Source organism: Oryzias latipes, chromosome 17 (genome assembly GCF_002234675.1).
Source record: "Oryzias latipes chromosome 17, ASM223467v1".
Taxonomy (NCBI): domain Eukaryota; kingdom Metazoa; phylum Chordata; class Actinopteri; order Beloniformes; family Adrianichthyidae; genus Oryzias; species Oryzias latipes.
In genome coordinates, this window is record NC_019875.2 from 26861248 (window position 1) to 26879229 (window position 17982).

The 17982-nt window shown below is 40.3% G+C and overlaps 1 protein-coding gene across 19 annotated transcripts in view; it reads right to left on the reverse strand.

The window, feature by feature from the left end:
• Positions 1 to 17982, reverse strand: part of LOC101172768 (adhesion G protein-coupled receptor L2) — a 102988-nt gene that overhangs the window by 45227 nt on the left and 39779 nt on the right. For 16 of the 19 annotated variants that reach the window (XM_023965752.1, XM_011486951.3, XM_011486953.3 and 13 more), the window contains exons 3-6: positions 12559 to 12772; positions 6515 to 6624; positions 3415 to 3429; positions 1460 to 2260 (exon numbers count right to left, since the gene is read on the reverse strand). In XM_023965752.1, the coding sequence (XP_023821520.1) occupies positions 1460 to 2260; positions 3415 to 3429; positions 6515 to 6624; positions 12559 to 12772 (1140 nt within the window). The remainder of the gene's footprint in view (positions 1 to 1459; positions 2261 to 3414; positions 3430 to 6514; positions 6625 to 12558; positions 12773 to 17982) is intronic. The other 3 variants (XM_023965755.1, XM_023965754.1, XM_011486950.3) reach the window with 1 other exon arrangement.

Here is a 17982-nt window from a genome sequence, read left to right on the forward strand (position 1 = left end):
TATCGGTAAAAGGACATTTACCACGTCACTTGAAAAATTCCACAACACAAAAGAATTTTGTGTGCGTGCAAACGGGCTCACTGGTGACAAGTGGCCCTCTTTTTCCCTGAGACTCTTTAAGGAAAACAAGCATAATTATGATAATTTAGGGGCTAATTTTCCCTAAATACACAATAGAGTTTGAGGTAAGTGAACTCATTAAAGTTTCTGTGATTTTAATCATTTTTCCAATGAACTTTTAAGCAAAACCTTGGTCGTTGAGCAAACCTACGCAAAGCTGTCACCAGCTTGCACCACCTGTCCCTTACCACCCCTTCCCTTTGGGGGTCCAGTTATCATGCTCCGGAGATTCCAGAGAACAGCAGGAAAACAAACAGACGTGTTGACACAAGGCCAGAGTTCATGAGCATGCGGCCCCGCCGAAGCCCCCCCCCCAACAGCACACAGGTCAAGCATCATGTTACACCCCACCCCCTCACCCCCCCACCCCGCCCCCACCTCTGCATTCCCTCCCAAATAACTAGAAGTTAAAACTCATAACCTAATCTGGTTCAGTGCTCAGGAGAGCAACATGAGCCTCCAACGTATCATTGAGTCGGGTCAAGATTCTTGTTTCCCCACTTCACACAAGAGACTTATCTGGGCTGTATGGGATAAACTGGCTGCTGTCAGGTAATTAAACCCATTATCAGGCTGACATAACATGGCCGTCTGATGACACATATGTCCCCTCACAGCACTCCACAGATTAATTCAGGACCTTTAACCGCCATCGCTGTAATAGATGTTCCTTTCCAGCCATTCTCCTACAAAGATGCATCATGTGCTCTATAGCTCGCACACATTTCAGCCTTTCAAAAATGTTAGCCTGCAATAGGTTTGTGATTATCTCCTCATCTGTTACAAAAAATGGCTTTGGCAAAATTGAAGAGGTAGCCATGGAAACGTAAGTTAAAATCCAGAGGTGGGGGGTGGTGGATAACCTCTGTCATACTGTGCACAATACTTCTCAGACATGTTCCCAGCATGAGAGAGGAGTTCAGGAGGGCAGTGTTCATAATGGTTTTTGATAAGGCCCAAGATTGAAGAATTTGATGGGCTCCAAGCACCCTCTGGATTGAGTGCCTCGGCCCGTCTAGACGTAATGAAGAAGCGGCTGTTTGTAGCCGCACGACCCCACAGGAAGCTATTTCTCATTCCGAGGTGAATCTGTAATTTCGGTCTGCAAATGAGGCCTTTCCCTGATGATTCTCTGTGGCGACCCCTAAAGGGAGCAGCCGAAAGGCAAGGAAATAGTAATGAGGCTTTTCCTGGAGCGTAACACAGCCCTCCTCTCTTTATCACACCTGGATTGGATCCAAAATTAAAAGACAGCCATCTGTGACATTGCTCACTGCAGCCAAACAAAAGATGAACTACAAAAAGACAACGGACAACAGGAAAATGAAGCAGCTCTGACCTTCAGCCGGATCCGGCGGGCCAAACTCCAGGTCGTAGCGGACGATGTAAAAGTTATTCCACACGTACAACTGGTTGTCCCTTGGGTTGTAATCCACAGCGGTGATGTACTGGTACTGGTTAGGGAAGGGGATGTTGGTGTACTCGCCCTGGCTCAGTTTGGTGTTGTAGATGTAATCGATTTGGCTCCGGCTTGCTTCACTTTCGTTCTCCTCATACGTTGAGCGCACCACATGCAACACTCCACACACCATGAAGGCGTTGGAGGCTGAGCGCTTGTCGTACGCCGTCTCCCAGGTAGCCTCGAAGCGGAGCGTGTATGGGTTGAGCTGACTCACCACTATCCGTCCATTGTTCTGCTCTGTGGCATAGATAACCCACAGTCCCCGCTCATCTACTGCTAGGTCAATGTCCGTCTTGCCACCCCAACGGTAGGGAGAAGTGTCATGGTAGTTGGCATTGTTGACGATGGCCTCACCACTTTTGATGCGTGTGCGGAGGTCAAACTTAACAATGTTGCGTGTGCGTTCCTTGTTAAAAAAGATGGCACCATCATACGCAACAAAGCCTGTCCCGTCCACGCGGTGCGGCAGTTTATAGGAGGTCGTCGGACGACCGTTTTTGATGTCTTCCAGAGAGGCATACTCCAAGAGCATGTCTGTGCGGTATGGAGTCCAGGGCATGAAAAAGACTTTGTCCCCAGCCTGCAGAGGGTCTTTGCACCACGACCCGGCTTGCTGCTCGGCCTCAAACAGGAAGGTGGCTGCTCCGATTCCTTTTAGAGTCCCAGGACAAATGAAAACTAGTGACAGAGATGGAGAGCAAAACAAAATACAACACAGCAAAGTATTAAAATACACACTTGACATTTGTCACAGTTCTTGCTGCTGTGTGACTCAAGTGCAAGACAAAAGATCAGGGACTGTGACGTTGGAGGAAGCTTTTGACTAGTGCTTTGAACTAATGAATAGGGAAGAAAAGAAAAAAAATGAATGTCTCATTGGGATTATTCAGAATGAAAGATGAGAGGTTAAGAGAACTTGCACCTAAAAAGTCTGCCGCTACACTGTTAAAAGGGACAAAACCAAATAAAGGAAAGGAACGAAATTTAAAAACCCTGCAAATGAAAGACAGGGGAATGGAGGAAGAAGAGGTCACAGTGTTTTAATTTTTTTCTCAAATAGCAGTCTGTCTCTTATGTCAAATGCCACATGAACAAATTGAGGTGTGAACACATTGCACATGCATACTAACATGACTGGAGTCGTGAAATAAAGGATAAAATGTAACAGACTTCACATTTTGTGAGTAGGGTGAACAACAGGTCGTCAATGGTAGTGGGAGCAGCAAAGCAGAGGTAAAATGAAAGTGGAGGTTGGGGAATAGAATAGAACAAGAGTGGTAAAGGATTTTTTTACTACATTTGTGGCAAAAAGGAAAATCCACTGATGGATGAGTGAGGCTGTGGCGAACTGCCTATTAAAGTAAATTATTTGTGTACAAAACAGCGTTTTTTGTTTTGTTTTTACTCTTAATTTTTTTTTCCGTTGACGCCAAACTCACTCAGCCATCACTGCTATTTCACATCACGTGCAGCAGAAGTTGGGGCCAAGCAAAGACTGAGCCAAATAAGAGTATAAACACAACTAGTCATTCATCAAGGGTTACGTTGCTAAGAGAGGGTCCAAAAAACAAATCACCAATGACAAGTTTGTGTGTTTTCTTTCATTTTGCAGGGAAATAGTAAAGTTTGGTGATTATGGTTGTCGTTTGAAATTCTGTTCTGCAAATCATTTGAATTCCATGGGTGCAAACAATCCTCCTATGGGTTTAGCATTTGACAGGAGAAGCAATCAGGAGGGGAGGGGAAGGGGACGTGAAGGGAGCTGTACTCAACACCACAGAACACGGAGCCGAAGTAAAGGGGGGGAGGGAAGGACCAGACCACTCATTTACCTTTTTGCTCCACTTCTATTTCAGGCATTGGAAAAGAAAGCAAAAAAAAAGAGTGCAAGAGGGAGAGAAAAGTTATCATGAGTCAACTAGCAGGTACAAAGAAGGAGAATTAGTTGGAAGGTATGACCATGAAATGAACCGTCTTGGAGGAGGAAGAGCTAGAGGAGATAAAGATCGTGTTTGTTAGTGCGTCGGCCTCTCATCCTAGGACATAAGAGACAAAGACGTTACGACTAGAGACAAGATATGTGCCATTCTTTCCATTGTGTTCAACTTTTACCTCTTACTGGCTTTATTTGCCAACAAAAATAACCAACAAAAGCAGAATAAATCCCTCTAAGAATGTTTCTCCTTGGTGGCACAAAGGGAAAAATGTCAAAGATGTGGTCAGATTGAGATGGATGCCATTCTTAGAGGAACAGCACAGGTATTATTTTTGGCACGTATCAAGTGAAGGTGGAAATTTGCTCAGACCTAACTAAACACAAATCAAACCTTGATTTTAAAACCTACTCGCCCACACACAAAATACATGACACGGTGCTAATGTTACAGACCCCGCTCTTAAATGAGCCAGCGAGGGCATCAGCACATGAGATGAGTGATGAATAGTGGGCCTTATATGGAGTTTCTTTAGTGGACTGTTGCAGCTGCATATACTGGGTGGAGGGGGAGAGGCTGGAGACAATATGTGAAAGATTGAAAGTTGGAAAAAAAAAATAAGAGCAAAGAGGTTAGTCAGGCGAAGAGAGCAGGAGGTAAAAGGGAGGTCTGTTTGGAAGAAGAAGAAAAGAAGAGTGAATATCTTTTTTTTTTTTTGAAAATGTCTACAGTTTGTCAACAAAAAGCACATTTACAGGCAGTAATAAAAGCCTTTAAATATATTCCTGAACCACTCTGAAACCACTTTTACTTTAAAATAGGACTAGACTAAATGAAGTTAAAAAATATTGAATTAAACCATCGGAAAAGTGATGAACCATGACTTTAATGTTAGCACAGCACAGAATAAACTGACAATAATCTACTGCGTCTTTTGCAGAAATCTTCTTTTTTCTACAGTGTATTAATGAATTCACTGCACTAATGTAAAACCATCATTTCCACCACTTAGAAAAGATATAAAAATCAAACGTTGTCGAATGTTTTTAAATGTCAGACAGCATTTAGGAGAAAAAGATATTTTCTCAAAAACTCTTTGGGACATCAAGTGATGCAGATGAACTTCAATGTAACTGCTCCCAATATTTAAAGAGATATTAAAGTCTCAGAACAATATTACTTTATAAAGAGAAACAACTGCTGAGGATCTTATTTTAATACAAAGAAAAGTTAAACTGACAAAAGAATGACAACTTCTAATAAGGTTGTGGAACTAGTAATGGTTCTTAAATCAAACGAGAAACAACTGGTAGTAGGGCATCTATGAAAGACCCACTCCAATGAAAATGGTGTTTTTGGTGTTTTTTACCTGTTCTTTCTGATGATGGAGGACACGTATAAAGTAAAATATGCTTAAGATTGCATTTCTGAGTATTTCTTTATTCAAATCAATGTGAATCAGGAGAAAAAAAATGCAGTTTGAAAAAGAGCATACTGTATTTTTTAAGTAGAAAATATGCTGGGCAGGCCACAAGCTTCACTCTGCAGCATGAAAAGGTCCAGCCGACAACTCAGAAGCTAATGCTAATGAACTCCTGCCGCTCTGCAGAAACTATGTCCTAGAAAATGACAGATTTTTGGATTTTGGCTAAAAACTGCATAATGAACAAACCACTGGGAACAATTTTAAAGTGGTTTAAAAGAGGATCAGAGTGGTTCTTTAATTATTTAATGAGGAAACATGTCAACAGCAAAATACTGTGGGCCTACATGCAAAAAATGTATACTGAGCAAAGTGAACTTTTTATGGAAACATTTGCTTAATTTTCTCATTAAAAACTAAGTAAAAATGTTGACATTTTATAAAACATCAAACCTTTAGTTTATTTAAATAAGGTTCATAACAAGCTAAAAAGTGACAGCAAATGTTGACAGCATCAGAGATGATCATCAGAAAACCTATTAAACTGACAGCAACACAAACCGCAATCTTGCTGCTTGAGATTAATTAGTGGAAGTTAATCCTCCATCAATGTATTTTGGGATGTCAGCAGAACACAGTTGTGCTCTGATATACCTGTCAGACAGAATGAAAGTTACCTTAAATAATTTATTGGGAATGTTTGGTTCAAATAACATTTGATAAAGAAAAAGTTTTAAAATATGTTGAGCCTGTTAAAGCACTTTTTTTTTCCACTTATGTGATTATCAGCCTTTTTTATTTCAGAAAAAAACTAATGGAAATGTAACTTTTTTTTTACAATTTCTGAATAATTATAAACATTTTTTAATCGCTTCCAAAACCTAAAAAGCTTTTAAATACTATATTTTTTCTTTTTCTATTAAAAAACAAAAACAAAAGAATATTATATTATATTATATTATATTATATTATATTATATTATATTATATTATATTATATTATATTATATTATATTATATTATATTATATTATATCTCTTTTTGACCATTTATTGACCTTTTTTGCTCTTCCTACCACTGAGATACTGACACTGCTTTTCTTAGGGACAATTTTTCTATTTTTTCAAGGTACAAAAGCAGATCAAATGTATACTGTAAAAACTCCTTATATCTGCTATGTATACATAGTTTTTTACCTTGCCAAAAAATACAAAAAAAACTGTTGTCTAGTTCCCCTTAAATGGGACCATAATTCACAAAATAAACATCATGCAACTGAGAGATGAATCTGGCTACGAAAATGTTTACTGAGGCCAAAAATCAAGTTAGAGGTTAAGTCATTTTCCCACAGACCTCAAGACAAACTTTTCTATAGAGCCCCCTAATAGAAAGTGCACGTCAGGATCAAAGATGAAACCTTAGCTTTGAAAACAAATATTGTCAAAGTAGAAAATGATCTAAGTGATTTAGTTACTTTACAGGTAACTGAGGGGAAACAACTTTTTATGAGAAAAGTATAGGCACTTCATGATCACACAGTAAAGTTTCAGTGTGAGGTTTAGATGGCGATACTTACTATAAGGAACACACTCATACTGGACCTCTAAGTACTTGTAGGTGCCAGGGCATGGATCAGGAAAGACATCAGAGCCAGTGACAACCACACACTGCGTACGGTTGTTGCACCTAGGAAAAAAAGATTGACCAGAGATTTCATCATGACTACCTTCAGAAAGAGCACTCCGCAGAGAAAACATTAATAACAAAGAAGAGGAAAATGTGTCAGCAGTCACATAGACATTAATGAGATCCGAGGACGGACTGTCATTTACGCATCCTTGTTTAAACCTCAAACAAGAAGAGGAATGACAGCATTAAGGGCGAGCAAAATAAAGGTTATGGGAAGAATGACAAAGTAAAAAAGCAGCTGAAGGCATGTAAGGAATTGCTGCCTTCGTAGTGCTATTAAAAGAGAGGACATTCATTAAAACACACAGAACAGGTGGCAGTGACAGGCAGTGGAGTGGAATTTGTGGCCTCAGGTACAACAGAGCTCCTATGCATGTATGACCGAACCAATGTGTCATCTCCATGAAAGGTTATTTGCCTTCCAGTATGATACAGAATCCCTCAGTGAATTAACAGTCTGGTGTGCAAAGACTTGCAAAGACAGACTGAGTGTGCCTTCAGTCGCGTGTGCGCCTTGGCACATACCTCTGGGTGCTAAAATGGTTTAAGGAAGAAAAAAAGAAGAAAACCGGGAGGGGATAGACTTAAAGCCCAGCACAAGGCTGTGTTTGTGTAAACATTATATAGGGTAAAATTGGCTTCACTTCAATCAAGCTCACTTGAATGAGAATTATGTCAGCTACAAGAAAGGCAAACAGGGGGGAAAAAAACATCCAACAATTGCCTGCCTGTGATAAATATTTCTGAAGGTCGTACACATTTAACCACACGAGACAAAGAGCAGATTCAGGATGTCTGCAAACTACTGCACAAAAAAATGGAAGCCTCCGTCCAAAATAACGTGTTCATAAAAATAACAATTTCCAAAATAAGACTCTACTTTTCATCCCATTGCATTTGCTCGTGGGACTAATGGATGACCAGACATTATGTACGAATAAGAAAGTCTGTAATGGGCCTGAAAAAGTGCATCACACCCGTTGGCGGAGGTTTAAGCTTCAATGTGAGCAGCACTTAATGTAGGAGGTCTGCTTGTGTGGCTGCGCAGCAGAAAAGGCTTAAGGGAGCTGCTGCAATAGCAGAAGGGTCACGGCCACACTGCTGAACTAGCTGTCACCAGGTAAGAACGACTCAATCATCTCCAAAGTGTCCAGATTTTTTATGTAGAAAGGACTTTCTGTGTCTGTTATTCAATCTCTTCGATTCAATCCCATGAAACATCATTTGATCATAATACTTTTTTTTATTATAATCAAATTAATGAAGGCATTAGTCACATGCATCCGTACAGGAGTTGACCCACAGGGTGCTGCAGGTTTTTGGCATGTCCGTGGAAGGTCATAGAGAGGAGTGGCTGCATCTTTAGGCGGGCTCGTACAGAGACCTTAAGTCATGTCATGAGAATACCACGATTGCCGTGCATGTGGTAGGTGTATTGTAAAGTATACTTTAAGGACTTATGACGTCCACTGTTTTATGGATTCCTTACACCGCACTCTAGTTGTTAGTAAGATGCTTGAAAAAATGAAATATCCATACGACGCACGCTTGCCGGGCATGTGACATGCGTTCAAGAGCCCACCATATCCATTTCAGCATAATTGATGGCCAAAATACAAAATCTCCTATCTGAAAAAATCCCTTTTTTCAGGAAAAAAGAAAAATGCTTCAAATGTTCCAGTCGATGCTGATAGGAGGTTTTTATCTTGTGGCCTTTATGTCACAAAAAAGGGAAGATTTTCTTTCAGATTCATTTAAAATGTAGAGTTATTGTTGTTCTCACCATTCAATGTAAAAACTCATTACCTAAAAATTTTCAGAAAAGAGGTTTTGCATTTTGGCCATCGCTATGGCGTTCACACTGGACGAGTAAATAGGTTTTAAATTATCATAGGGGCCACCTGCGTTCCCCATACAGATTTGCCCATTTTTCGCCCACAGAAAGCCTTTCACTACCCTTAAGGGCAGTTGTTACTAAGGCATAACTCCAATCAAGTGTACTAAAATGCAATATTAATTAATTAATTTATTGCATATCTAAATAAAATACGGTTTTATTGAATTATATATATTCTTTTACTAATGAGGCCTACATTTTTGAGCTTATAGTTTTACCTAAGTGAACATCTTTTTCTCTTTGCTTTATATGTTCATCTGTAACAAGAAGATTAGGTTCTGACTGTTGCCATACAACATGGTTCAACATGCTGCCAACGCTCACAAAGAAAAATAACAAGCCACATTTGGAGCTGCTTTTCTGAGGGTCTGACAAACACTTTACTCATCTTTTGGCTTAATTTTTAAAATCCGCCATTTTCGGAGGGGAAACATTTCTGGCTCTTTGTGAATTCTCCGTGGCAGACAGTGGCGTGTTGCGGTTGAGCAGGTTGCAGATTGTGTACAGTTGGTTTGATGTGAGCCATGAGACCACATCAAACCATTTACAGTAGGCTGCAGCCCACAAGAGCAAAGCAATGAGTTAAAAGACGATAAAACGAGAGGGGGGGGGGGTTCACTCTCAGAGGATCCATCACTACAAGCAAAAATCTTTCATAGTAGATCATTTGATCTTTTCTAAGTACTAAATATTGATTTGTGTACAGTACTTTCAGCTAAGAATCTAAATACATTTTTCTTGATAATTCCTTCAGGTTGTAAAAAAAAAACCTTTGTTCCTTTTTCTCCTTTTCTGAAAGAAAAGGAGGTGTTGCTGCTAAGCATCCTGACAGTCTGTTTTTTCACAGCAGGTACTCACTGCATGTAATATTTACTGCACCGAGCACAATGTCACGGCAGTGATGTGTACGAAGTCTGCTTGTTTTCCATCAAAGACATGAACCTTTGACCGGATCAAATATTTATTCGCTTAGTTTTTAAGGGTCAGAGAAGAAGTGACCATTGAAATCATTGGAAGGAAGGAAAAACAGACACATGATCATGTAAGGGAGAAGCTTTGAGGACTTAGGAGGTTGACAGGGGGAGGAAAAAGCAAGTAAAGGTCAAACACAACAGTCATTTACAGCTGTTTGAGAGGAAATCCTCACCTGAATATAAATATAACCTTTCATTCAACTTTTAAACCAAAACATTATCTATTCAATAACTTGGTTTTAAAAGCAGGCGTGAAATGAAAAGCTTCTGTAAGCATCTTCCAAGAAAACAGACTGAAGCAGACTTCCAGCTGTTAGGATCTCAATGATCTCGTTTAATGTTTGTTTATCCATCAGCGGGTCTATTGCCTTTTTTCTTAATCTTGACAGTATTACCGAGGCATTACAATGGCTTTTAAATACCTTTGTTCTATTCCGCTGCACACTGACGAAGGACTGATGAGGGCCTCCAAAAGATTAGCGCCGCGCTTTAACGTCCGCCCTTATCACGACAACTATAATTACGGTCAGGAGCACGTCCCCCCCCACCGCTAGGAATCATTACAGTGTTATTGGTCAAGGATTCAGCATTGTACCTGCTGAAAGTGCAGCTTCAACGGTGTTTAGAAGGTAAACTAAAAGCACGGACACACTGTGTCCGTGCTTTTAGTTTACCTTCTAAACATTGAGTCTTTCTAAATGTAACAGCAGCAGCATGTATGCAGGTTAAGAAAAGATGGTGCAACCTAATGTATTCATAAAATATTCTGTAGAGCTGCATCTCTTGGGAGCAAATTCAAAAAAAGAAGGAGGCAGATAGAATCCCAGGGGTTTGAAGCGGTGGGCGATGAAACTATCTTTATGCGAGGGGCAGGTTAAGGCAGAGTGTTAGAAAATGAACAGTGCTGGTTACTATTTCTGAGTGCCCTTTATAATACACACATGTCTTGGGGTACAAGCAGCGGTTGAGCTGGAGTGTTGCTGCGCGGCTGTTTGACAACGAGGCTGCATCCTGTGAAAGGGTAACCAGGATAAAAGGCACGATGATGGGCAACGTTCACTACCTGAGGCAAAACCTCTTCAATGCACTACAAGTGTTTGAACAAAGCAAGCGCTGTGTTCCAGATAGGGAATTAAGGGGCTGTTCATGTGACTTGCGGTCTCTGAGTACACTGATTATGACTCAAACAGAAGCAACAACACACAGCTGGTGTGAAGGGCTCTGCTGCTGCAAAGATGTCATTTCCTGCCTGTCAGGAATAAACCACATTTCAAGTACTCATTCCTGCCGGTTTAAAAAAAAAAAAAAAGTTTTAAAGGTGTAACATTAACCTGCACATTTTCAGCTCTTTGGTATACAATTTTCAAACCCCAGCCTTTATAGACCCACTCTGACAAAAATAGTATTTGGTTTTCTTTTTAACATGTTCTTGTGGCATTTTTCTGACAATTGAGGACATATATAAAGAAAACTGAGCAAAAATGTGCATTAAGTATTTCTTTATTCAAATCATCGGGAATCAGGAGCAGACGAAAAAATGTAGAGCCACAAGCTCCCTGCTCTGTTCCATTCTAATGCATCCACTTCTAGAAAAATAGATCCATGTACATCTTTGTTTTTCTTGTTCGAGCTGGCATCAGACTCAAAACTGTATGGCTCCAATATTTCTTGCCATTTTTGTTGCACTGGTGATTTTAGGTAGGGGGTGTGAGGGGCTGTAGGAGAGAGTGTACAGTGGTCCCTCGTTTATAGCTGGGGCTAAGTTTTCTAAAAATGATCTGCGATAGTAGGATTACAACTGTTTTAAGGCTCTAAAAGCCCTCACTACACATTTTATTAGCTTTTCTCAGACAGACATGAACATGTTCATACTTTGCTCTCAAAAACACTCAAAATTCGAACCTTTGCTGAAAAATAGGTTGAGTATTATGGACAACAGTCAACATTCAATGAAAATTCAGAACACAGTGTGCTGTTAAATAAATAAACATCTACAATTATACCAAAAAAAATCTGTGATGTAGCCAGGGACCACTGTAAACAGAGAGCTCTAAACAATGTGGAGGGGAAGGGGAGGCGGGGTTGCTCTGAGCCAATGGGCTCGCCCACAACACGTAAATTGGTCATACGGGAATAAACATGGAAAAAGTGAGAAAAGTTGTGGTCTCTACGTGAAGTTTTCACAGATGTATAACGAATTAATCACAGAAGAGGTACCAATTAACCATGCAAAGAACATGTGAATCAACATTAAATATGATGTACAATTCATTAGTGATTTGTGCTTCAATTACATAATTTTAATATGTTATGTGCGCCGTGTACGCAACATAAAAGTTATTCATCGGTGGTGCATGAAAAATCTGTTAGACCTATGTGCAACGGTGGTGGAAAGCTATACATTTTTGTATGCATCCCCCAAAAATCCTGCACAATTGCAAAGTTACATAATAATTGTGTAGAAACTATGTATAATATGCATAAAATGCGTAATTCTCAACCGACCAAAACTTTTTAACAGCTATAAATTTAATTTTATGTAAAGACCCATCGGCCGAAACCCACGACGGACATCTGCACACATCAACTAATGGAGATCAATTGCATATCCTTCTCGATCACAAGAAACACTTATGAATTATGTAAATCACTCGTGTATCCCGAAAGACCCAAATTTATACGTGAAAATGTGTGTTGCGGTCTTACTAAACTCCTCCCACATTGCAGAAACGATGTCCAAGAAAACAATACAGGTTTTTGGACAACTATCAACACTTTGGAAAATAGATCAAAAGATGATCGGAGTGGGACTTTAAACCTTTCTATTCTGAATGAGATGAAACAGACTTTCAAAGCATTCCTGAGATGAAAAATGAGCTGACATTTTATTTGAAACCAACCAACTAAAGCAAACTGATCCTTTCAGTCCATCTACAGTTGAAATAACATTTGAAAAGCCTGAAACATTTCTTTGGTGTGCAGCAGAAAGTTGGAACATAAATTTTCCTCCCCAGCTCCTGGTTGTGTTTGTGAAACCTGATCCTTCCCCCAGCGCTTTACCTTTGTGATGTAATCTTGTAGGCATCAGGGAGGTAACAGTTGACATTCTCCATCTGGAATGGGTCAGCGTCGCAGATCTTGTCATCGGTGCGGCCGTAGTTAGCCGTCTCGATCATAATGACATCACTCCCGGGGCAGCGGAGATCAATTGAATATCCTTCACACGAGAGCTCACGCCTGACCAGCCCGAAAGGCAGTGCCGCACGGCTGAAACCTGACAAAGGGAGACGCACAGAGATAGAGAAGGAAGCACATTACAAAATTAATAGGTTAAGAGATCTCTGCATCAATACAGCGAGACCGCACATCATGCAGTAAAAATCTGCTGGCACGATATAAATAGGCAACAGCAGTCCAGTGTTTACCACCGTTTTAAACAGATGGACCATTACACGCAATCCAAGAATAGGGAAAGACAAAATAATTCCTTTCTCCATGTCTGTGTGGTCAGGGCTGTCAGATTTTTGACTCATTGGAGACCAGAGGTAATCTAATAAATTTCCGAGCGAAGGCTGCAGCGCCTCGAGATGGTCTCCACCAATGGAGAACGTCCGGAGCCAAATCTATTTGGACGAAGAGCGTTTTATTTTACAGTTGTAAAAGCTCCATCACTTGTTTCTTTTGCTTTGTTTCCTGGGCAAAGAAAGGAAGAATCCCAGCAGATTGAAGTGCAATATAATCCATTTTACAGTGCCAACAATTGAAAGAGGGAAAGTCTGGACTCTACACAGGAGGACTAATCTATAGATGGAAGAAAGCTGATGGGAGAACGGCCAAATAACCCTTAATAACCCAAATAATTTTGCTAATATCTGTGCCAGATATGCAACAAATTACAGTGAAACAGGCTAATCTTTGTTACTTCCTTTTTGTAATGTACCGTTACAGAATTCAATGGAGGTTTTGCAACTAGAGGAAACAGAAAAGCCAGAAATCCATTAACAAACTTCAAGCTGAAAAAACAAAAAATCTGCAATTCTGAAAAAAGTAGGCAAGAATCATTGGCATAACATTGAAATGTATGTAATTAAGGGAAAGTGTGGCTCAGCATGAACTGTACTGTCAATAATCTTAGACGTTTTCAGCACCGGTGGCCCCAGATGGAACAACTACCATTTGTATTTTTTGTGCACTGCTCTCTCCTAATTAGCCATCCTTTCTGCCTGCTACCTTTTCCACGCTCCCATTGGTTCCCGAGCATTGTCATGTTCTAACACTTACCACTCCAGGTCCGCTCTGCCCTCTTGCTTTAATTATCCTCACACTTTTGACAGCCAGGGCCTGATGCAATTAGCATTGTTTGAACTCCTCAAAGCTGAAACGATTCCGGCTTGAAATTCCTACTCTTAAAACCCAACCCACATGTCTGCTAGTCATTTGAGCCTACTGCGTCCAGCTCATTTACAATGATATTCTGTGCAGAACACACGCCGCTGCAGGAAAATACAGAAAGATCGACATCTGCAAAACATTCCCTCCACAGAATAGAATGTTAAACTCATAGCACATTAGGAAAAACTTTTACAGACTCTTGTTGAGGTAGCATGAGAACAAAATATGAAACTAATGGTATAAATTCTCTGGCATTTAGCAACTAGACATTTCATTATAAAACCATGATCCATCTAATGGCCAGTAGATTCTGCTTAGCTGGACTGTATATCACCTCATTAGAAGACGCCTGTGTAACTGAACCATAAGTGAAGGGCTGTGGGGTCACTCTGTCTTTTCCAATAACCATGACAATTACCCAAACCTTTCAGAAAACCTGTCCAGAATGGTGGATGATAAAACCCAGGGAGAAATCGGCGGCTTTACTGCAAAGAATAATGATCGTCCTGCCTGCCATTCCTCATGGAAGGAGTGACGGGTTTATCATGGCAGCAACAGAGAACAGGCAGAAAGAATGCATCTCATGGGGTTTTAAAATTCTGAGCAGAGAGACAGTCTTTCGGCTAAAACACCCTCACGGCCCCACACGCCATCTGCCTTTTTGTAACTCTGTCTCTGGCTGTCCACTGGCGGCTCCGCTCATCTATCAGAGCACTATGGCATGATGGCATGCTGTTGTCAACAGTAGCCTGGCAATTGATTACGCTTGTGCCTTGCTAGTCTCCTCTCCCCACGCCCGTATAGATCTTTCTGGTCATAGGCTAACACTACATCAATTAGGGGGAGTATCTAGACTGTGCTGGCGGCCTAAAGAACAAATTGCTTTTTCTCCAAACTATAGATAGTTGTGTGCTCATTAATGACTGTCTTGTCAACTTGTAATTGGGCATGTAATGACAAATCTGTCTAAAACATTAAAATATACTGTACTTAAATATGTTTTTTTTTCTTTCTGACTGGACAAAAAGTTGAATTTTTGTGGCAAGTCCACTGGATGTTGCATGAGATCTCAGGATTTAGACACAACTAATAGGGAAAAACCTTGTGACAACATGTGTTTCTGGATGTGTGTATTCTTTTGTGTGCGAAGTTCCTCGGTTTAAACAAGTTTTGCAAGGTTTTGAAAGGAAGGGAAGGTCGTTTGTTTGCACAGTGCGTCTTGGGGAGGCATGAAAAGCTTTTCATCTCACACTTTGTGCTTTTCTTTCCCCCTTTCTGATTGTTCAACTTTGCAGCAGCTGAAAATTGCAACAGACGGAGCCCAGCTGTAGGGGGAAAAGTTGTCAAGAAACTCTCACGATAAAATCCATAACACAAACACGCTGTTAGAATCTGTAGAGAATAGGGTGTTTTTTTTCCCCCCTGTATCCGAGTTTAACACAGAATAATCAAAATCAGAATGGGATTTGTATGTTTGACGTAGACCATTTAGTCAAACTGCCATGGTAACCACTTTGATGTGGCAATAATTGGCTCTGATCCTCGTTTGTGCCCTTGTTGACACGAGGCCTTATCATGTATTCTGGTCAGTGATAGACTGCGCAGAAAGTAGCTTTTCAGATTCCTCCCCCTGACCTGCCTGCTAAGCCCTCTCCTGAGCTTAAGAGAGCAAAGCTACCGCAGTACTGAAGCCTCTTAGGTTGCATTTTAGTCAATTTTTTTTTCCTCTCCAGCTGACAGCTTGTAATTCACTGGCGACAATCCTTCTCATAATACATATTTTGTTTTCTATCAACACCCTTGAAATTGGAAGTGGCACTGTGGCTCAGATGGGTGCATGTGACATCATCCGCAGAGTTACCGCTCCGACGCGTTTCAAGCCCTTGAGAAAAAACGAAAAGATAATAGAGGAAAGGTGTTGAAATGCCACTATTTGGCAGCAGACTATAACACATATGTTCAGGTTCAGCATAGCGGCTCCGCGTCAGCTCTCAAGAGAGCAGTCACGATGAACCTTTAACCCATCAAACTGCACACACATCGGGGTATCAGACATTGGGAGGGAAAACTAAAGGAATGTCTGATAACCAAAAAGAAGAAAAATCTTTTATTTTTTTGTGACGGGTGGGGAGAGTCTGACATGGGTTGGCACAGACAGAGAGCAAAAGCGTTTTTTTTGACGCTTGTCATCCCTCATTAAGGTTCCTTTGATTGGCCTTTGTGGTCCGGGAAACGGCAAACAGCTGCATGCAAATGGCCCTGTTTCCCAGAGGCTGGCCCCCATTGTTCCTGGCTCTGGTTTGCCAGGGACGCTTTCTTTTGCACCATAAAGGAGGGTGTAGCCCTTGGTTAAATAAGATAACCCCCACTGTGGTCACAGCGGCGCTACTTCAAGATTGTTTGTCTTTTTATGTTGCCCCATTCCTCGATTCTACTGGTAGCCAAAATCTCTGGAGGAAAGAACAAATCTTAAGAGTCAAGCTTTTCTTCCAGCAGTGGGGCATGCCTCCATAATCCAATATCCGGAGTGACAGAGCAGCCATCAGGTTTTTATTTGGAGAAGTAAAGGGAACTTGTTAAATGAGCCAAAAACATGAAAAACACATTAGACTTCCTAACATTAAAAAAAAAAACCTCATCAGAATTCTTCTGCTTTCCATCTTTCAGGCTCTTCTCTTTCTTCTCAAATATTGAAACTTGACAGATTGCCAAAGAAGAAGAAGAAAAAAATACTTTTTTATGCAACAAGGACTGATTAAAACATTACACAAATTTTAAGGGGAAGCCAAAATGTTCACAGATGAGGATCATGACTGTCCATCAGGTGTGATAAGCACACAGGAGAGGTGAGAGATTAGAAGGGAGATTTGGGATTCACAAAGTAACACCTGATTTTCAAACACAGACAACATCCCAAAGTCCTCCCCGGGCCTCAGAAGCTCACATTTCATTTTATCTGTCAAAATGTGGAGAAACACCGAAAATCAAGTTGGACATGAAGCACTATTTCCCTCGACACCTTAGTCCTCATTCTAGTCCACCTTGCTGGGAATCGTTTCCAAAGACGGTGTCAGACAAGACCACAAACCCTGGGGCTACACCCGCCTTTCCCAGACTGCTGCTATCAGACACTCTTTATTCCCATATAAGAATTCTAAAATAGAAACTGGCAGTATAGAACCGAGTCCATCTGTGGTTACACGGAGCTCTCTGAGTCGTATCCCTTTTCTGTTCACAGATACATGAATACAGCATTTTCAGTTCAAATTTCTGAAGCTGCGATTTGTGTTCAAGACCACAAACCTTTCTCTAATTCATCCTTTAAATGTTTTCTTAAGTTGGGAAGGAAAGAATCACAGACTCCGCAGTGACGCATGTCTCAGAGGAGCCACTGCAGGAAAGGATATGCCATTTATTATGGGTAAGTGTGACATATCTTGCTGATGCTTCTCGACTCCCCAGGTTGGTCGATTTATAAAAAAAAAAAAAAACATGGCATCACACCAGATGGCTGTTTTCCACTACAGGTCATTTTCAATGAGCTCCAAGAATGTAGTGAAAGCACATATTGATTGACATCATGTTTTGGTTTTTCATTTTTCATTTTCAGGGCATTTAAAAAGTGGGCTGCAGCATTTCATTTAATTAAAATTGGATTCAAAGTCTATTTAAATTATTTTGCACTTAGCATTATACTTCCAAATATTTATAGTTAAAACGTGGTCAAAATAAAATTATTGAATTATTATTATAAGAATTATTAAATTTAAATTATTGATTTTTATTCTAAAATTTAGGTTTAGGCAAGTTTAAGGTAGAAGTAAAAAAGCTTGATGAAAACTGCTGTAAATAATAAAATTTCAGTGGCCCAAGCTCAATAAATGGCACAACTTGGGCTGCTGTTGTTTTTTAAGTAAGTGTTTGACAATTTTGCCTTAAAACACAATAAAGTTGTTTTGAATGGTAGGGAAAGCCAAGTATGAGCTTTTTTTACTTTAAAAGACATGATATATGTCAGACTCAAAGGCAAAATGCTTAAAAAATGTATCCAAAGTTATGTTTTTTGCATTAAAACAACCAACAGAGAGGTGC